The following is a 21,885-nucleotide window of genomic DNA, read 5'->3' on the forward strand; positions in this document are numbered from 1 at the left end:
AGCACACGCCACTGCACAGGGTGCCTGGCTAAGGAGGCCGCTCTCGTCCGTGAGGCTGAGGGGGCCGGCGGAGAGCACGGAGGAGAAACGCGCGGGGAAACGGAGCTAGAACAGATTTCCTTTCCTCCGCTCGCCTGTGTGGACTCATCGCCGGCAGGCTCCCGGTCTCTGCTGTTCTTGAAAATCTGGGACAGGAGTTTGTAAGTCATTTATGGCCGTGAGGGGGGGGAAAAGACTAAGTCTTGCGCCTAGCGCGCGGACACAAGTGATTGCCTTCCAGTTAAACCAATCCAGCAGGGAAGGCCTCGCTGGACAGAAGGCTGAGTGGTGAAAGCCAACAGGAAGTCATCAATTACAGGGGGTGAACTGCTCAAACAGCCACAGATTTGACTTCAATGGGCCCTTGCATCACAGGCGATGAAGCCCTCCCCCATGGCATTGTTCATTCAGTTGGCCTCCTATTCCAACGGATTTCACTTGCAGCGACCGTAGAAGAGCTTATTGAGGCTTTTACAGTTTGGCGCACAGCGCCCTGACTCCTCCCCCTCCCCGTCCCACGGAATACCGTGGCAAGCCAATGCCAGTCTGGGGGTTTAAGGGGGGCGGGGAGTGACACTCTGTAAGCAACCAACTGCATGACAGTTAGAAGTTACATCCTGGATATACAGACTACTGACAAACCAGGACACACAGGGGAAAAGGGACCAACCTAAAAACCTTCTGTGCTTTGATGCAGAAAGGATAAATAATAAACCATTTACCAGTTCCATTTCTATTAACGTGGCCTTTTAAAGTCCGTGATTTTGTACACTCCCAGGATCGTGTAAAAAAAGAGGAGTGTAAAACTGGCCCAGTTAACAGTACAGAGCAGTGAATCCCTCTCTTCCTGGCTCGGGGGGAAGCGCATTGTGCGGGAGCTGGAGCAGGCCCTCGCAGCCAAGCAGCCAGTCAAACGCAAGGTCAGTTACGCAACACCACTGCAAGTAACCCGACTGCTGAATATAGATGAGAGCTGCCTGAGGACCGGAGGGAGAGACCCGCTCTGCCTGGGAGGGAGGGAGGGAGGGGGGGAAGGAGGGAACACGCTGCCAGAGAGAGCGAACATGAAAGAGAGAGAAATACGAGCAAAGACAAAGGCAGAAATAACAAAGAGAGAAAAGGAAGGAAACGAGAGAGAGAGAGGAGAACTGCAGGTTGGGAGGAGGAGGAGGGGTACAGACTGGCCCTGTCACGGTTGGAATCTCCATTCTTCTGTCTTTTGGACAGAGCGCAATGGTGCCCCAGGAGCCCACTGCACACACCATTGCCCCACTACACTCAATCAACTGTCTGTGCTCATTTTTTAATTAGGAGCCTGGCTCTAGTTTTAAAACTGCAGCCTGCAGATTGTTGGATTCGCAGGCATTAAACAGAATTTACCTGACAAGATGGCTCTCCTGCCAGATTAAAGATGGCAGGTTTCGGTGTCATTTATATAGGAGGCCTGACAGGACCAGACAAACGACTTTCACAAAGACCCTGCCCCCCCCCCCCCACTCCCACTCCCAACACGAGGCGGAGTCTCACCCGGCAGACGGACATCTGGTTGGTGGTGAGCGTGCCGGTCTTGTCGGAGCAGATGACGGAGGTGCAGCCCAGCGTCTCCACGGAGGGCAGGCTGCGGACGATGGCGTTCTTCTTGGCCATGCGCCGCGTGCCCAGCGCCAGGCAGGTGGTGATGACGGCGGGCAGGCCCTCGGGGATGGCGGCCACGGCCAGCGCCACGGCGATCTTGAAGTAGTAGACGGCGCCGCGGATCCAGGAGCCGCCGTGGACGGGGTCGTTGAAGTGGCCGATGTTGATGATCCACACGGCGATGCAGATGAGCGAGATCACCTTGGAGAGCTGCTCGCCGAACTCGTCCAGCTTCTGCTGCAGCGGCGTCTTCTCCTGCTCCGTGCCCGCCATCTCGTCGCGGATCTTGCCGATCTCCGTGTTCACGCCCGTGGCCACCACCACGCCCACCGCCTTCCCGGCGGCGATGTTGGTGCCCTGTTAAACCCACGCACCGGACAGCAGCGGGTCAGGCAGGAGGCACCACACTCGCGGCCTGGCATCGCACAGAAGGCGTCATTCAAACAGGCCCGGCTGCGTTCTGGATGCCAGAGGGCACCACAGGCAAAACAGGAAATTCCCTCACTGAAGGTTTACTTCGAGATAAAAACATAACCCCCCTCCCCAGCACCGCAGGGACCAGAAGGCAGAAGTCCTTCGGCGTGAGAAGTTCCTGAGCGGACTGTGAAACGCATGTCACTTACTTGGAAAGAGGAGAGCTTGGCAGCGTTCGCACGTACTGTTTTACTGAACGTCACCTCAACTAGCGTGCAAACAAAAGGCCAAACTGCTAAGCCGCTGCCAATGCGTGTACGCGACTGCCCTCTCTCCCACTGGCCGATCTCCAACAACACAGCCGGCGAAGCCAGAATACGGAATGTGTTCAGAGTGGGTGGCCGGGGGGGGGGGGGGGGGGGCTGTGGCGTCGTCGTGGATACTCACGGAGAAGAGCATGTTCTTCTTGTCCTGGTTAACGGCACGGGGGTCAGGTACTGGGTCGGTGTGCTTGATGACAGATACAGACTCTCCTGTGATCAGAGGAGAGAGAGAGAGGGATCAGGAGACATTTAAAAAAACCTCCAAAAAATGTGACCAACAAGCTCAGCTGTTTACATCCAGCCTCTCTTCTCGTCACTTTCTGTCCCGCTGTCCCTCCATTTCTGCAGCATCTGAGCTCTGATGACCTTTGAACCAGGCAGTCACAGATGTTGTTTATTTCTCCTGGGACCAGGGGTGGGGGGGCGCGCTGGCCATATTTCAAAAGGGCCATGTCCACAACGTCCACAGTGAGGCATTCTTCAGCCTTCAACAAGACTACGTGACCACAAGAACTGTAGATTTGCTGCCGAATTTGAACATTTGACCAAGCTGTGCAAATCTGGCCTCCCAGTCCTAACGCAAACACAGAAAAATTCACTTATAGAGAAACCGGCATGCTAATGGCTGTTCCCACCGCTCCATTTTGGGGTAAGTGTAATGAACGTTTCCTCTGCCTCAGGAGGGACAGAGATGGATCCAGTCTCTGCGGCTGCCTGGCTGGCTCAGCGTACAGCACTGTCCCAGTAACATACCCAGGAGGCGTCTCTCTCAGCAGCCTCATGGTCTTTACTTGGCCCTCAGTCCCGCCTCAATTATTCCTCAACAATCACAAACAATGCTGCTTTCAGGGTCTCCTGAGCATTAAGAACCCAGATTCATTAACAACAAGCAACGACGATCACGAAAAAAAGAAGTCAGGAGCAACTTAACAGAAGGAAATTTTCCTGACGTGGTTCCAGCAGGAGTGGCGTGGCGAATGCAAAGTGTCGCTGTGTCGCGGCAAACGCCTGAGTGACTCAAAAGAGCCTTCGAACGCTCCCAATGTTATCAGAAGAGCCAGCCGTGCAGACGGCGCATATTAATATGAGCCTATGGCCAAACGGCACCTGCAGAAGCTCAGCTACAGCCTGCTGCATTACGGCTGGGAGTGTGCGGGTCATGTGACTGACAGGCTGGAACATGGATACTCGAATCTAGATCCAAAATTCAAATCCCTGCCCTGGTTCTCTTTTCACCCAGGTAATCAACTGAGCAAGCAGCGCTACTGATTGGCCAGACTGTATTCACACCCGACTCCCACGTAAATGAAGGGCGGAAAACCAGTAGTTCTTGAAACTCGAGGGCCGTCAGTAACAGAGGGCTAGAGATAAAATTACTGAAAGAAAAGGGCAACGTTTCAAAAGCATGTGGGTCTCACCGGTCAGGATGGACTGGTCTACTCGCAGGGTGGTGGACTTGATTGAAGAGAGGCGAATGTCAGCAGGCACCTTGTCTCCCACTGGGGAAGGAAACACATTGGGGAGGGGGGTAGGGTGTCATTAGTTTCTTGTAACACAACCAGAACCAGAAAAGACGTAGCCAGGTGACCATGAGTTTTGGAGGTTGGTGGTTGTAGTTGAGAACAGGCTGATCCCTAACCCCTTTAGCATGGATGAGCAAAGTGAATCCACTTGAAAAGAAGCTTGGCAAGACAATTAGGCCAGGCAGAGTTTGCTTGACTGGGTTTTTTAATACAGTTTGGTCAGCACATAGGAATCAAGACAGACCCAGAATGAGGGCCCTTCATGGACAGCACACAGTAATGACAACATGGGCCGTAGCCTTAAAAACATGCAAATAAAAAAAAACACATCTTGGAGTGGGCTTACAGCATACATTTCTTTAATAAGCTTCCATTTACGATTGAAATCAACAACACAGAAAATGTCATCATAAAACATCACTGCAAGATCTCTAGTTGATACTTTTTGCACTTCTAAAGTGTTCCTCTGCACGTATTGGACAGTGACAGCCTTCCCTAGGGGGGAAGTTCTTAGTCACGGCCTCTTGGGAACCGAAGAGGTGAACAGTCAGCAGAGAGTTCCCAGGCCAATGGGAGGAGAGACCTGGTTTCCAGCGAATTTCCACGGAGACAGTTTCTGGAAGCGCTTTATTTTAACGTGACGGCGTCAGGCCTGGTCTCAGGCTTCCTCGGCATGCTGAGGCAAAGACGGGAACACCAGAGAAAACAGGGCTGCAGAGGGGAGGGCCAACTCCGTTCCGTCCAGATTACGCTTGCCTACGCTTGCATAAACACCCGCGGCCAATTAAAAGGTGCCAAAGGACCGGCGAGAAGCACTGCTTAGCTGGTGGTTATGAAGTTAGACCTTGGGAAGCCTCTCTTTCAAAAATTGACTTTTTAAAATTCTAATTTTATTTTAATTGTCCAGGAAGAGCTTGCACGAGCCACAGAAGCACAAGCGCACATGCCCCCACACAGTAAGACTGCCATGACTTTTGGAGAGATCTTTCCGTTGTTCATACAGAAAACAAAACTCTACAGGAGACCAGCTTCCATTGCGCTGCAGCCCGAGACAAACAGAAACGCGCCCTTTCTTTCCACTAACAAATGGAACGGTAATTGCCAATAAATTAAGGGAGAGTAAATATGACTTCCTTCCACAAACAATGTTTTGCATAAACTAGCAGGCAGACGAGAGAAAGGCTTAAAGAGCGTTTTTAGGGCTCGTCTGGAGAGCTTCAGCGTTTGACGTTTATACGCTCTCCTTTCGGGGGCGGCCTGGTTCATCTTCGCTCACAGAAAAAGCTTATTTTACGCAAACGGCATTTCTCAGAGATTAAATCCAGCCGGCTTGCGTAAACCAACCGTTTTATAGACGAGCAGCAGTGCGGTTTTCCCAGTGAAACGGATGAGAGACGGAAAACGTCGCCCTGGCATTACATTTCATGGAGCAAGCTAATGAAGGAAGAAGCAAGCTGCTGGGAGGGCAAAGCAGAAGGGAGGTTTTCTGCCAAAAGGCAAATGGACCTGCGTAACTGCAGCTGTGCAAAAGGAGGAGAGAAAAGAGTGAAAAACAGAGGGGGGGGGGGGGGGGGCGAGCTGCCGGCAGGATTCCCTTTTCAGGACCGAGCGGACATGTAAACTAATCTGAGCCCCCGGTGCCCTTGAGGGGAGTGGGGGGTGGGGAGAAAATAGCACGGGACGGACAATGCACACAGCCAAAAATGGGAAAACTATTTCAATATGTTCCCTGATGCTCTGATCAGGTTTAAATGTGGACACGCGATAGCAGCTGCCTCCCTGCTCGCCCCGCCGCAGAGGAAGGAGGGAGCTAACAGAAGTGGCGAGCGAGGGGGCGGAGCCTCACCCTCCGCCGTGCCGCCAAACTCCACCTTAAATTTAGAACACCGGCCAGCGCCTCGCAAACACGAACCATCGGCGCCTACAGCCGTACCGCACCCCTGTTGCCTCAGGAAATAACCATCACCCACCCCCCACGCAGCACCAAACGTCCGTCAGTCAAGATAAAATCTGACCAAATCATTCCTCGCCAGTGACAAAATGTTCTGAACCCACACGGCCGCTTCATGCAGGATGTCGCCCGACTGTTAAAGACGATCAAGGCTTTTCGCAGGAAACGCTCTTCCTAGAACTCCGCTGCCCTCTTGAACCCACTGTCTAAATACAGAACAACGGACACGGCTCACCTTCACCAGTTAAGGTGGGTCACCTAGTGACATTCCTCTTGGATGCTCACAGGACTGCAGAGAACATCCCTCATCCAAGCTATAACGGTGCTAACCAGCCCTGTTCCTGAAGATCTACCGTCCTTGTTGGTTTTCATTCAAACCCTAATTTGGCAAGTGACTCTAGCAGCTCAACAAACATCTCTAGCTGTTGAGTGAGGAGCGCTTTGTTAGGGTAGGAATGAAAACCTACAGGGTGGTAGATCTCCAGGAACAGGGTTGGTTACCATGGAGGTATAAGATTCACTTTTAGATGCACTCATCTGTCAGCCTACAAATCTTCCACAAAATGAGGCCAACCAACCTCACCCGAGCCATCTGCAATTTATGAACAAGGAAAGCCCTTATGTCACAAGCAATAAAGATACATACTGATACTACTGTATGTGGGGTGGGAGTGGAACGTTTGTAGTCATATCATCCCCCTTAGTCATACTGCTAAACGCACTTCCTTTAGTTTTGCAACACTTCACATGGTACAACTTGATAAATGAAACATGTCTGCACGCACACACACACACACACACACACACACACACACACACACACACACCAGCCTGCTTTAGCGCTCGTTGGAGTTGGGCTCCAGAACTGTCACTGCTGCTTAAATTAGCCGTATGCTTTCTGAGAAGCGGACCGTGTTTCCGGGTGCCGTCTGTTTCCAGTCCATTCTGAACAAAGCGCCGCGTGCGTACAGTACATCATCGGCTCCTCCGTGTCAACATCCCACTTGTTCCGCACCCAGCAGCCCCTTCAGCCGCCATCGCTTCTTCACCTCGGCGCTTGCCAAATGGAAAAGAGGGAGCCGCGGTTTCCCCCCCCACTTCAAGTGCAAAGACCTCCGGGTCAGCGCGAGGTCTCTCCCAGACGGGGAGCTCGGATCACTCACATCTGCTTCACAGGATATTATCCTTCACAGGATATTCTGCTTCACAGGATATTCTGCTTCACAGGATATTATCCTTCACAGGATATTCTGCTTCACAGGATATTCTGCGTCACAGGATATTCTCCCGCGAGATTTCCGACCACCCTGCATACCAAAAGACATCTCTCACACGCGCGGACGTGCGTTTACGCAACAACTTCAACCACTTCCATGTAAAGAGGCGGAGTGTAATGTTTATTTTTTGTGGGTACTTGTAAGCCACACTGCGCAGCCACGACTGAAGTAATCTCTGAGACACTGTCCTCTGCACTTCAGCAGCAGCACATCCCTGCCAATGCACCACAGCCGCACAAATAAACGTGCGCGCACAAACACGGAGACATTCGGCAGCGGGCAAACTTCGGCTTTTCCCTGACGGCTTCCCCTGGTCACGCGTGAGGCCGGAAGGCCGGAGAGAAAGGATCACGTGAAAGGGGCGCACGGCGTCCTCTGAGCTCTGGGTGGAGGGGCAAGCCACATCCTGTGCTAAATTATTTATATATACGTGATCTGCCCGCCCATAAAACACGTCTGGTTTGAACGGGCTGCAGAGAGGCTCACCACCCGCGGCCCGGTCTCCCCCCCCCCAGCTCGGCGTGTTCATGCTGCTCATTCGCACCCAGGTGAAGCTGATTGAATTCCAGCAGACTGGGGCTCGCTTACTGATCCTCTCATCCACACTGGCCAGACGAGGACATAAAAGAAACGGGGGGGGGGGGGGGGGGGGCATGGGGTGACAGTCCCAGTTCAGTTACCATGGCGATGGAAAACCGGACCCAGGGTGTCCAGATGAATTCCAGATGCGAGCGGACACAGCCTGAGCTGCTGTGATTGGCCCAAGATCAAAACGGGGCCAGGACAGATCGCACGGGGCCGTCACAGCGCCGACATGAACCAAAGCTAATTAAAGCAAGCAGAAGATGCGCATAAATAATAATGAAAGAAAAGATAATGTGCACAAAAAAGAAAAAAAGCACAAACCCGCACAAAAGGCACAACGTGTTCACTGGCAAGAGAGCTGCGTACGCTCTCCTCACTGGCCAAATGACACGGAACAGACCACATGACACTGAGGCGCAGTCATGGTCTGCTGCCGTACGCTGGCCTGTCAACCTCAGACCAGCCGCTGGCGCGTCGACAGGAAGTCAGCGGCCGCGTTAGCGGGAGCGAAGTGCTCGGATCCAGGGTGAGCGTGAGCAGACGGCTCGAGGGGAGTGGGGCGCGTCTCTTGGACGGGGCTCAGCGGAGCTCTTGTTTCTGGCACTTTGTCTCCCCCCCCCTCCCCCCCAGCCCCCAGCCGCGCTCTAAGGTCACCTCTCCCCTCGTTAATGGCTCCTCTTTATAGCCTCTTCAGGGTCGGAGCTGGCTGTCTGCACTTTCCCCCCCTGTCAGTCACCATTTACTGGCGGCCGCGACCCCCTGACCCCGAGCGGGCGGAGTCAGGAGGTCAAGCAGCGCGGCGGGAGTCTTGCGGCCCTGCTGCTGAGCGCGGGGGCTGAGGGCCAGCACTCCACAGACCCGCCCGTCTCCAGGGGCAGGTGCTCCTCTGTCCACATGCACCAGCACGGTGCAGCTGACCGCTGTAACAACTCTAACCCTCACCCTCACCCTCACCCCCCCCCCCCCCCCAACCTCCCCAAAGTCTCACTCTGGTTATTACACAAGGCCAGGTGCTGACAGGACCTCTGCACCAACCCAAGGTCATTATAGTACAACCTTTTCCTTCAGTTTTGCTTCCTGTGGTATTTTCTTAAATTTAAATTTACATTCAGTTTCAGTTTAGCTTGGAAGCCCCCTGGGCTGGTTTTTATTTTAGTTTTTGTATCATTTTGGTCTTCCATTTTAGTTTTGATTAAAGTGCTGCAAAAAACTCAAACACCTTTGCTGTTGATTATATTACCAATTAGCAGAGAAGGCAAACAAACTCCAATTCTAAAATTCTGTTTTAAAAAATATATATTTTAATATTTTTGTGGGCTTTTTTCAGCTTCATTAGACAGAATGGTGTAGAGAGACAGGAAGAACTAGGAGGAGAGAGAGGGAGAGACGCGCGACAAAGGTCGGCGGTCAGACGGAACCCTACGTTGTGGCTCACAACGAGCACGCGGAACGCGCTCTACGCCACTGGAGGGCCCCTAAAATTAATATGACAACGCACGAGGTAGCATATCGCAATCTAGTGGTCGCAACCACCGAGCACTAAGCTGGCTGCGATTTTGCACCACCAAAACCACCCCCCCTGTAGCGGGTGTCACTGCAGATACGCATACTGTGGTTCCATTTACAACAAACATGTCCATTCATGCCGAGAACAGAAGCATAAAAACACTAAGCATGACAAAAACAATGGCATTTTATAGAAACCTCTAAGTGCAGACACGACTCCATTTCATCCACGCTGAAGCTTCGCAGCGCTTCCTGGCGCACCCATCCAATGACTGGCAAAGGCGGGCGTACAGTGCAGTATATCACTTCCTCGGCCAAGTCTGAATTGCGGCAGGCCTCATTTACAATAACCTTGCACCAGCCACCTGGCCGGGACCTGACAATCATCAGAGGTCTCTATGGTGACAGGGGACGCTTGCCAGGCCGTGCTAAATGCCACATGCCATCGCCGGTGTCTGGAATCCCAGGCTGCACAGGGTGCTGATGGGCAGAGGGTGTGTGCAGGGCATCCTCTGGCACTTCCCTATAAGGTCGCCATCATCACTCCCTCCGCGGAGAGAAGGGGCGGCCGGAGGCATCACGCCCTCTCTCCCTGCCCCTCTCTCCCTACCCCTCTGCCCCCTCTCCCTGCCCCTCTCTCCCTGCCTCTCTGCCCCCCGGACCCTCCCTCCATCTCTGCCCCTGTGCCCCAATCTCCCTGCCTGTCTGTTGCCCCGCCCCTCTCGAGTGTACACCCTATACCAGCTCGCTTCCTGCACAGCTCCCATCAGAGTCAGTCTTCCCACTTCCACAGGGGCCAGCTGAACACCGTCGGGCGACTCTCATGGACAAAGGCAAGAGTGATCTTTAGCTGCCAATCATGTCAGGGGGTGGGTTTCAGGGGGTTATTCATACTAACACATGAAATGAGTTTGAGTCGGGAAGGGTTCATTTCCCCTACCCCAAACGGACAAACGCACTGCGCGCACAAGCAGAAGCAACGGGCCAGTGACACTGCTGCAGCAGCTCCAGCTGTGTTGCCATGCAGACACAGAGAGAGGCGCCTAAATCCAGACGGGAGGGAAACTTCGCTCTCAGTCGCAGCGAGGCACTGCGGGAGAGTGAAGGGGGGGAGGGGGGGACAGAGAGACAGGGGGGGCACTGCAAGGCAACAGCAGAGTATGAGTCACCAAAAAGCACGCATCATCACTTAGACTGGACTTCATCTCACTCCGCAAAACCTCTCGCTTCACACCAAATTCTCTTAAACTCCAGACCACAGCAATGCAGGCGGGTCACCCCTTTCCCCTCTACAGACAGTGCACACCCCCCCCTCCCCCCGGAGGTCAGAGGCCCTGAGGGACACTAAATGCAGGGTCTGTGGGGGCGGGGGCTTTGTCCCACGGACAGGGCCGGTGTGGGGGTACAGACAGTGCCATGGAGCTTGCGCTTATACAGCAGAGCAGCACAGAGAGGGGGCTGCTGTGGAGGGACCAGAGCTACCACTGCACCGCTTAAAATTCTGTTCATGAAGCAAACCCCCTCTAAACCCCCCCCCTACGCCATTTCCCCGCACGGCTGTGTCCGTTCGAGTCGCTGTGTCCTCTATGGTTTTCACACTGTAGAGGGTGCTGACGCTCCTGCTTACGTCAGCACCCAAGAACAAGGGGGGAGGGGGTTCATGTCACTTTCAAAACCACTCATTCCGAGATTAGATCAGAATGGTTATGAGGCAGGACATTTTCGGTCTTCCTAAAAAGGAAGAGCTTATTATCATTAATTCTTTTTTTAAGTATGTGCATCCTCTGCAGGATTTAGCCAAAATGTGCAGACACCTCACTCATGGCGTCTTCATCTTTAATTTGGTATGATCCCAATCCTCTAACCTTTTTATGCAGCCAATGCATTCACATGATCTGGCACCGCAATCCAAATCAGCGGACTGTGGATTAGTCAGTGCAGATTACACTGGAATCTTCTGCTTCCAGACTGCTGGACCGGCAGCAGGGGGGTGAGAGTATTGCTTTGTGCTGTATCCAGCCCTCTTAGCAATGCTCACTTCTACTGAGGAATACATTTTATATCCTCCCACCATATACAAATACGCACACATCCTCCATACCAATTTGACCCATGTGCCAATCTTTCAAAAAAAAAGGTTTCCCGAATTGAGGGGCTTGAAAACAGTAGTCTGAGTTCAGCCGCTTTTGTGGACAGCGCCTCTTGTGTACGCAAACGGCGCAAACAGGGAGCGCTCAGACCGAAGGAAACCCAGCCCGTGAATGAGCGGACACACCTGACAGGGGAGCAGCGCTCCCCATCAACCGGAGCGCCGCTTATAGAGCCTGCGCTCACGGTCACGGTCGCGCTCAAGGTCGGCGGAGAGCCCCTCGGAACAGCGCGTTACGTCACGGCACACGCTGCCGCAATGTGCCCCAGAGAAGGGCGGGAAGGGGGGGCAGACACCTGTCATCTTCACTTCTGTCACTGCGGGCTATAAATAAAGCATTCCATAATTCAGACAAGAGAGCGGCGGTAAGAATGAAACCCACGACTGCAGCGCACGCTCACAATCGCAGAAATAATAAAATAAATAAATAGATAAATAAATAAATAAATAAATAAATAAATAAATAAAAGCCCTTCCGCTCCTCCAGACCGCTGCAGCTCAGAGATAAACCGTAGTGCTGCAGGAGCGGTTTCGGACAAGGTCTCCCCAAAAACCCGCCCGACGCGTCGCCCGACGTCCCTCCGTCCCACGGACCCCCGTGCAGCCGCGTGCTCGCTAGCGCACGTTGCGCCAGCGGGACGGTCGCGCTTCGTAGCCTGCGCGAGGGCGCTAGCGGGCCCCCCCTATCGGGGGCCCCGCTGGGGCCGGCGCTGATTAGGATGTGTGCGCGGGGGGGCGGGGCTAACGTGGCAGGTAACGGCGTTTCCCGACCCAGAATAGACTCGGCTCTGGTGAGAGCCGTCGCCCGCCTCCAGCGATTGGCCGCTTGGGAGGACAGCTGCCAAAAATACAGCAGGCCTGTGAGGGGGTCACCTGTGAGGTGGAGTGGGGGAGGGGGGGGGGGGGGGGGGGAGGAACTGCAGATGATGTGCAGGTTTAAATGAAGGACAACTTCAGGACTGACCCCTAAAAGCTTTGCCTGTGCCCATTGGGCCACTGTGACCGAGGAAAACGAGTAAAGAGAATTCTGGGAGAGGAAAGAAAGAAAAAGCCCTCCTCAAACCAAAGTGGACACTGCCAAATGGGAAGCAACCATTGGCTGATGTCAGACTGTCCAGCAGAAGGGTGAGTAAACTCAGAATCGAGCACAGGCGTTTCTGCTCGATGCTTGGAGCACACAGTATTTTGGAGAAAAAACAAAAACAAAATGAAGAAAATTTGGCCGTTCACACAAGGTTCCCATAAATCAAACTGCACTCAACGGAAAATGGTTCTGACCTCATGCCTAGCAAGCTGGAGCTTCATTTTCAGGCAAGAGTGTACACAAAGAAACTTAGGAATCCGCAAATGTAGAGAACGGCGAATGCAAACTACACCAGGGGCCTCCAAACTTGGTCTTGGAGATTCAGTGTCTGCTGGTATGTGCTAATCTTAAAAATCAGAAACAGATTTCAACATGGTGAGATGTCAAAGTTCAACTGATCAAACAATTTCACTTGCCAGAGACTAACCCCAAACAAGACCCAACAAAAAGTTTAGCGGAACAAGGTAGAGCAGGGGTGCCCAATACGCCGATCAACCAATCGATTGTGGAGGTCATGCTCGTAGATCACATGTCACCAGACGGCCTTAGCCACATTCCACATTTGCACAGACCGCAAGCCTGTACTGAAAAGCCGGCCCGAAGCACAGTGGTGCAACTCTTGAGCTTTAAATCGATCAACTGATTCAACTGACAGTGGATCAAGTGGCTCTCCGGGACCGGGCAGGGGACCCCGGGACCATAATCTCAAGATCCAAATTATTGCCCACTCTAATGTGCCAGTTCCCGCCAGGCCACACGCACTCTCAGCGCGGAGACGAGCGGGGTGCTTACCGGCCACTTCCACGATGTCGCCGGGGACGATTTCCTTGGCTTTAATCCTCTGGACGCTCTTCCTGTCCTGACGGTAGACCTTCCCCATCTCAGGCTCGTACTCTTTGAGGGCTTCGATGGCATTTTCAGCATTTCGTTCCTGAGGGGGGGAAGTGCAACGCCGACAGTCACGTACTCTTCTAATGCATTGTACACACACATGGATGAGCAGTTTAACTTGATCTGAAAGTTATGACATTACAAGCAGGGAAAGAATATTCACACCAGAGTGACATAGTGCAAAGTGTTCACCAGTTTCAGAATAGAAACATTGTAACCTCTTAAAAACATCTTACTCTTTTGAAGCTTCTTGGTTTTGACAAGTCGTTACTGGACAAGTGTTACAGACAAGAAAAAAAAGCAAACCAGCTTAATCTCACAGGAAGCACAGCCGTCTTCTGTTGCTGTTGTTTCCAAGGTTTCTTTCTTTTTTTTGGGTGGACGGAAATTATGCACCACGAGATATTGTTTAATAACGGATCTTCCTTTCCTTCGCCTAACTTTCGTTTTCTCAACAATCAATCTCTCGGACGTCCCCGGCCACAACGGCGCAGCTCTTCAGCCATGACACTGCGGAACACTTTGACCTCGCCCCCGACGACCCCGCGCCGGTTTCAAAGCACCCAAGCTGTGACAGTCTGAGCACAGCTGATGCTCGTTGATCTCCTAATAATCGCCCGCTGCTGGGCTAGTGTGGCGGAGAGAGCCGGAGCAGCGGCCGCGTGGGGACCACGGGCTCGGAGGAACGGTGGGCCCCAACGCCGGGGCGGGGGGCAAGCGGACGGGCACCATGGTGTTACTGTATACTTAGCGACAAGACTGACCGCTTCCCCGTCTGGTTTAGCATACCCTTCTCCCTCGAGCAGAGGGCAGGCAGGGTCCTCGTGGCTGTCCCCGATTCACCCCGAGCCGGAGGGTAACACACGCAACCGTGACACGAGCGAGGCCAACACAACAGCGCTGAAGAACGGGATGCCCCACAATTCCAGAAGCCTCAGAAAATTTGGCAGTGAATCAAAATGTTTTTATCTTGACGTCTGTGAGTGCCATACACCAAGCTAATCTGCTGGGTGAGAAGCCATTTTTAATGACCTGCATTGAACTCCAAGATAAAGAAGTGAATATTATAAGAGGAAGGCATGTTAAAATACTGTAGCGTATATTTTGATTGTATTTCCTTAGAAGGGCCTCTTGTAGCACATTAACAGTGGCGTACTTCATCAGCTTCTACAAGGGCTCAAGTGTATCAGTCCCTACTTTCGGTCAAATCAGAACAAATTCATGTACTGGATGTAGAAACTAAATAAATTGCAAATGCTTATGTATTTGCAATAGCAAACAAGACAATCAAGCCCTGCACTGGGTCAAATACACTGTACAACCTTTACAAATCCTGGAACATATAGGCTGTAAAATAAAGTGCAATAAGATTTTCCCATCTATTCACTACCCACTTTAGAATGACCAATCATGTCTCTCGAGTTGCCCAGAGCACCAATGTGCACCAATGAGCCAATCAGTGTTCATATTAATGCAGGATTCAGCATTTGTTAACACAGAAAAAAGATCCAAAACGCAAATATTTCTATAAACAGAGATATTCAAAGGTCTTTCTTTTAAAGATAACAGGCGGTGACCCAGACATGAACGAATGCCAGCTTCTCATTGCTTTCTGCTGGCAGACTTTGTTCCTCCAAATGACAAATTTGGAGATACATTTCTTGACAAGCATCTGGCCACTTCAGTGGCTCAGAAAAGCAAATTTAAATCGACCAAAAGCAAACTGACAATCATTAGAACACACGGCAGACCCTGCAGGATCGTCTACATGCCCAGCCTAGCATCCCTCTACAACCATGACCACCGGATGCACCAATCCCCTGGGGGCCCAAGGCTCCACAGCTGGCAAAAACGTGACAAATTAGCAGGGACATTTATAGATGGAGGTCAATGGCTCCTTAAATGGATGAATAATCAAATGAATCCCCCCCACTGGGATCTCACTCACCCAAGCTCGTAATAAAACAAGTAAAATAAAAACAATTCAGAAAAATTGAATATTCAAGAAAAGTCCTGCCTGGTTTGTAGGATACCCCTGAAGCCCTGTGAAGAGGACACCAAAGAATCTAGCATGGCTCAACCACATTTAAAGCTTGAACTTCAATTCCTCATAATAGGCTATATATGTACGGTGCTAGGTCACAATAAAACATTAAACCTACAGACCACGATCTCACGCATGAATTAACCCAGCCTCTTAAAACAAGGAAGTGAGTAGAAGTATTCGCCAGGCTCATATTAATGAGCCATTAACACCTGCATCTGGCCTGGATTTTCAAAGCACCAAAATGGCAATTTGAAAATGGCAAATGGAGACTCGCAAACCGATGCTTGCGAGAGAAATTTATCACAACACCCTTGAATACGAATGAATGCTTCTTTGTTGATAGCACTGTTTACACAGATAGTCACGTGGCTTATCAATGGACTTTTTCCAGAGAGAATAAAGAAAGGCAGAAAAAACCCTTAAGTGAAGGAAATGAAAAGGAAAAACCACAAAATGAATCCCAACCCGTTAAAAGGCAATCAGGCTGAACTCCTGCAAAAAAAGGAAGAATAACAGGAAGACTAAAACAAACAAACTTCTGTCAAAAAATGCCTGGTGCCCTCTGGAAGTCTTCTCAGAATTTGCCATGCTTGCCATGGACAGAGGATTTTCTTTCCATAACCCAAGTAAGTGCACCAGTCCACTCTGAGTGACTGACATACTCACTGGAAAATGCCCCTACCATTTTAAACTGATCCAAACTAGCCATCTTCAGCAAAACAAAAGAATCGATACCGTGGGTACCCTTCTGCCAGTTCATTACAGCAGAGGACGGACTCTACAGACCGCATTACCACCCTGCTACCCAAAGCAGCTTTTCTGGGCCATCTGGAATTTGGCACATTGAGGCATCTGTGAGAAAAAAACACTTGCTGGTTTGGACAACAAACCGGATAAATAAAATAAAAACTGAGGCTGAACGTGAGCCCTGCGAGAGAACGGAAAGCTTAAAACTCCACAATCGGTTCAAAGCAACCGCAAAATAACATCCAAATATTTTATTAAAATAATGTCGAAAAGTTTGTTTCTGTACAAACTCCCACTGGCAGAGTTCTATGCTACAATTCCCTGCCAGTATGATTCCCTCTAGAGCTATTCACACAAAAGCTGTTAGACATACCCATGGTGCACTCTGCTGCACGGTCATTAACACTTAAGATTACACTTTTAAAGCTCAGCAGAATAAGCTCAGTGGATGACATTCAATCTTTGAAATGCAAAGATTTACATTTTTTTTGCAGGTTTCAAGCTTATCATGAATTAACATGGACCACAAATTTGTGCTTTACAGTACATTTTGGGTAGGTTATCACATTTCTTGTGGAACTAAAATTTGGTTTCATAGCAACACGTCAGAACTGTATAAAATGCACCAAATGACCCAGTTCCAGTCCTATTTTTGGGCCATGTTTTCCCAGTATTCCCCACTGAGCTTTTGAGGACCACTTCAAACAAGCAGGCATAAAGATGTCAAAGGACTTTGTGAAGTGCTTTTGTGGGAGCCTTCCTGGCCTGCTCTCGTACAGTCAATACCAGAACTGAGGTCATGATACATGCAGTGGGAAATGAAACGAGAGCAAGCAATAGAAGAGAGGAAAGGAAAGGGAGAGAGAGAATGAGAGGGCGAGAGAGAGCGGGAGGGAGAACAAGGGAACAAGAAAGAGAGGGCGAGAGAGAACCTACATGCAATCAGTAATCATACCCCATTAGTTCCCTCTCTCTCCCCCCAACAGGATATTTTGTCCTGCAGGATTCCCCTTTTACGGTGCAAACCCTCTGCCTTCAATGAGTAATTTCACCTACAAGAACAGCAACCAAATTTGGGCATGCTCTGCCCGACACAGCCTGGACCGTCCTCATCATCATCACCGTTGTCAGGGAGACCAGCTCCATGTCATTCCCCAACGGCTTGAGCGTGGGTGGATCCAGAGCTCTGTAACCTAAAGCTGGGGTGAACCAGAGGCCTACTCACAAAGCAGCGGGGCCAGCTGACGCCTCGTCCTCCCACAGCTCTCCAACGCACGCCTCGCATCGCAAGGCTGCAGAAGTACTTTTTAAAATAAAATATCAGGCAGGTAGACCAGCAGTTTATACTGCCCCCGTTACATACATTTAATATGAAATGGTGCAGCACCACAGACATAATAGGAATGGATGCAGTCCTCAACTCTACAAAGGACAAAACCTTGAAAGTCAAGGTCAAACCTTAAATCAAGTCGATTTGAATTCTTTATAGGATGGTTACTTGCATTAATCTAGCCTCACTAACCAACCAACATCTTGGTTTAAGTCAATAACCAATAATAAAACGAGCAGTGAGCAGGGTATAATTATAAAATTTTCCGTTTCATTGTTGACTTTCCCCAACAATAACCTACTGTTTGGTGACCTGCCATCTTCGGCCTCGCTTTCAAAGTTTCGCAGTTTTGTTCTGCCCCGTCTTTAAATCAAACACTATTCCGTAGCAATAAGGCTCATTTTGGCGTCAAACATCCCTTCGGGTACGTTGCGGCTGATAACTCACAAATGTTGGCAATTCTCACTTGTGGAGTAGGCTCCCAATTTACTGTGAACCTCCAATATTGAGGAGTAGGTGTGATATAATGAACATATGCACACAGCACAAGAATACCCTGTCTTTGGTTGAGAATTAAATTGTAGTCGAGAAAAAAAAAAAAAAGTGTCAGTCTTGTGCAATCGAAAGCTATTTTAAACTGCACCTGACACACAGTTTTAGAGGGGGAGGAATACTTAGTATGACATTTTTGTTAAACGCTCACCTTCTTGCATTTGTGATAAGAAAATCACGTTTTACAACAAGGAGTTTGGTAACGTGTAACTTTGCCTCTGAGTTTCTAACCAAATTTGGTTGACTGGTCAGTCCATGACTAAGAGTGATAGGAAGCGGGTCGGTGGTATGAAGAAGTTACCTGAGGCCAATGAGGAATTAAGAAAAGAAATATTAAAATAAGTAGTGGTAGCCATTTCCTTTTTTGGAGGGAAATACCAGACTGAACGACATTAGCCTGAGGCTATGGAAGATGTGTACATTATCCTCACATTAGCAACTTTGACGCAACTGATCCCCATTTCTGAGAACAGCAGTCACCCTCACCGGTGTAAGTACATACTGCACTCTCACAAGGAGGAAAAGAATCCATAATCACAACTTTCATATTGATTCACACACCCTGGAATGATAATATTTACAGAATAACACTCACTACTCTGGGAAGGTTATCCTCTGCTCCATTTAAAAATATTTCTGAGATGTGTGGAATTTTGGAGGATGAGGAAGGCTAGTGCTTCAAAGCCCATGCATGCAGGCTTCCAGGCGGCTGCAGCTAACTGAATCTCCTGTATTTGGTGTGTGATAGATCTCATGGTCTGAAACGGATTCCCACCTCTGCCATACCAAACAGCTGGTAACACCGACCGGGAACAAAATGGCCACCTAGCGACTTCAACGGTACACAACAGTGCTATGACTAAATAGTGAATTGCGATAGCTTGTTTGGGGAACATTCCTCATTTTTATTCTACCATAACCACCAGTATGGTCTATAGGACTGCCGTTGTCCTGCCTCGCTACCAAAAATAAAAATAAAAAAGATTAAATAAACCCCCTCTTAAGCTGTTGGTATACATTAATCTGTGTAGCATTCCAAGAATTGCAATACAATTCCAATTTCACTGTCATTTTGAGCATGGGCTAAATTATTGGAGTTTTGATTCTATATGGCTATGATAAGGGCATAGAATATTACAAGTTAAATTAAGCCAAACTATGTTTTGAACTGTAGACTACTCTCAGGTAATATTAAAATTCAAATTGTAATTAAGGATCCAAAACCTACCAACCCTTAGTTCACACACCAATTAATAGACAATGAATTTTTACCAATTAATAGAGCTACAAGACTTTACGAAAGGTGTACATTAAAGGGAGGTTTGCAGGCAAGTTTATGTTCTTAAAATCACAGATAAACCCCTCCCTGTATTTTAAATTCAGACATGGAGTATTGCAGTACTTTTAATTTCTGCTGGTGATCAAGAGGACCCAGGGTTGGCTGCCAACATGCCTGAAGAAAGTGATCTATCAAAGCAATAACTGAAAAGAAAAGCTAGAGGACCATGCTTACCTGCCACACTCCTACGATGGCGTTGGCTATAAGAATAAGTAAGATTACAAAAGGCTCCACGAAGGCTGTGATAGTTTCTTCTCCCTCCTCGAACCAGGCCAGTACCTGCAAGAAAAGAGAAATGTTAATATTGTGCACTCAGCATTATATACGTCACAAGTAACATGCAAACAACATCCAGAGAAGAACAAATGCACTTGAATTAAAAGACATCAACAGGAACATCTGCTTTTAATGGCACATCAAAACCGTAAATCAGACGCCTTCTGCCGGCTCTTTTTAACAACTCCACATTGCAAGGGGCAAAGGAGCAACTTAAGGCTCTCATCGCCACTAAAAGCAGTAGACATCATGTTTCTTTGGTCTTTAGCCAACAGCAAAAAAAAATAAAATAAAAATAACTGTTGATGGTCTTGAGCATTTGAATCAGAACACCAAGGCTGGTGTCAGTCATAAACGCCTCCCGACTGCAGCAGCGGGGGTGTCAGTCATTCCAAGCTGTGGCAGAAGAGTAAACCGAGAATACCCTCTGTCGTCGCCCCCGGCGACAGGGCCAGACAGGTGGCGCTGTGCTCCTTGCCATCCCTCCCTCAGTAACACTGAAGCGCATTGGGCTACGGAGGCAGGTTTCTGTGGAGCCACTAGACACACAGAACAACGGCTGAGTTCAGCTGCGCTTGTCTACGGTTACAGTCTCAGGGCCTAAAAAGAAGACCCGTGCTTCCAGACCCACGCAGACCCACGCAGACACAGCCTTCAAACGCTTCCATGTTCAGTGCAAAACCTTCCATTTTGTGGGTGCTTGTAAGACACGCTGCACAGCTGCGGATTAAGTAATCGCTGAGAAACGCCAGCCTTTGCACTTTAACGGCAGCACATCCCCAGCAGACAAACTGTCAGCCCGCGGAACAGGAGGAAGAGAAACCGGCTCTAATTTTAATGAGCCGGGGGAATCGGGCGGAGAGGCACCCCATTAAAATTAAACCCGAGATGCTCCGACGAACCCTCTCCACGGCCTACACGTTCCACTTCACCTTCCCGGCAAGACGGGCCATCCTCAAACTTTGCATTCTCTCTTACTGTGGCTGTTTCAAGTTTAATTCTTTTCTCCCTCTCAACAGATAAAATGGGATGCGTGGCTCTTACTGGCACACTTTAAAAACGACCAAATCGCGTAATAAGGAGGCACATCTCATCGGCTTGCAGAAATTCATCTCATTTCAGTTTACGATGCAGCAGAGGGCACCATATGAAATCCGCGCTGTACTTCTCGTCCCTTCATTATTACTTGCAGAGGAAACTGCTCACAATTTCACAGAATTAGATTCTGGAACAGGCAGGCTCATATTTGGGAAAGGAGTTTTGCCTTCAGTAATGCCCCCTTTCGGGCCCCCCTCATCAATCACGGTACATGGGTGCATTTAACACCACAGCAGCAATGCTGCTCCTGCTACATTCAATAGAGCGCTGCAGATTACTGACCTTCAGCAAGGAATGTGCCAACTCATAAATAACAACAACAAACAGCAACAATCACATTATTACATAACCTCTGAGGGAAGTGGTATATGAGAAATAAGAGAATAAAAATAAAGAATCACCTCTAGCACAGTTCCAAAACTGTCCAAAAGCATTTGATAATACCCAGGTGGCCCCCGAAACGCAGGTTTGAGCATAACCCAGTGGAGAGGCAGGGCACTGGCCAGTTCCTGCAGCCGATACCCTCTCGCTGAAGGTCAGTATCCAAATTTGGTCAAGCGCGGTGCCCTCGCCCCCCATTAGCGGTGCGAGAGCTGGAGAGCCGTCACGAGAGCCCGCCGCCACCTTCGTATCACACAGGACGCCGCAGGCATGCGATCCCCACCGGCGCTCCACATGCGTCCCCACAGCGCCGCGCTCGGCGGGAGAGCCCTGCTCCCCCTCTGTTTGTTTTCCTCCGCTGTATTCCCACTAGCCCGGCTAATTTAGCCACGGCTCCAGCAGCTCAGCGGAGCGTCCCGTCCCGTCAACGTGGGGATTAATCCCACAAGTATAAATAAATACAATCTGAAGGGATTACAGCAGATCTAAAACCGCATGGATTACTTTGCGAGGATCTGCAATGTGTCAGATTAGAGACTACCTTTTCGCATCTCCCCCCTCCATAGATTTCATATTTCATTTCTTAGCAGACATCTTTGTCCACAGTGACTCTCAATCTCTCATATTTAACCATGCATTACACATAATTTACCAAGCACAAAAGTTGGTAACTTATAGCTGCAGAATACCCACTGTAGATACTGTGGGCATTGGACAATTAGCTAGGGGTTTGAACAA

General features: G+C 49.8%; 1 protein-coding gene across 3 annotated transcripts in view; it reads right to left on the minus strand.

The window, feature by feature from the left end:
- Window positions 1-21,885, minus strand: part of atp2a2a (ATPase sarcoplasmic/endoplasmic reticulum Ca2+ transporting 2a) — a 40,035-nt gene that overhangs the window by 13,419 nt on the left and 4,731 nt on the right. For all 3 annotated transcript variants that reach the window (XR_004761238.1, XM_035379752.1, XM_035379751.1), the window contains exons 4-8: window positions 19,567-19,671; window positions 13,279-13,417; window positions 3,830-3,910; window positions 2,536-2,621; window positions 1,567-2,031 (exon numbers count right to left, since the gene is read on the minus strand). Coding sequence is in view for 2 of the 3 variants with exons in the window: in XM_035379752.1 (XP_035235643.1) it covers window positions 1,567-2,031; window positions 2,536-2,621; window positions 3,830-3,910; window positions 13,279-13,417; window positions 19,567-19,671 (876 nt within the window). In the remaining variant the exon portion in view is untranslated. The remainder of the gene's footprint in view (window positions 1-1,566; window positions 2,032-2,535; window positions 2,622-3,829; window positions 3,911-13,278; window positions 13,418-19,566; window positions 19,672-21,885) is intronic.

This window comes from Anguilla anguilla, chromosome 10, assembly GCF_013347855.1.
Source record: "Anguilla anguilla isolate fAngAng1 chromosome 10, fAngAng1.pri, whole genome shotgun sequence".
In the NCBI taxonomy this organism is placed as follows: Eukaryota; Metazoa; Chordata; class Actinopteri; order Anguilliformes; family Anguillidae; genus Anguilla; species Anguilla anguilla.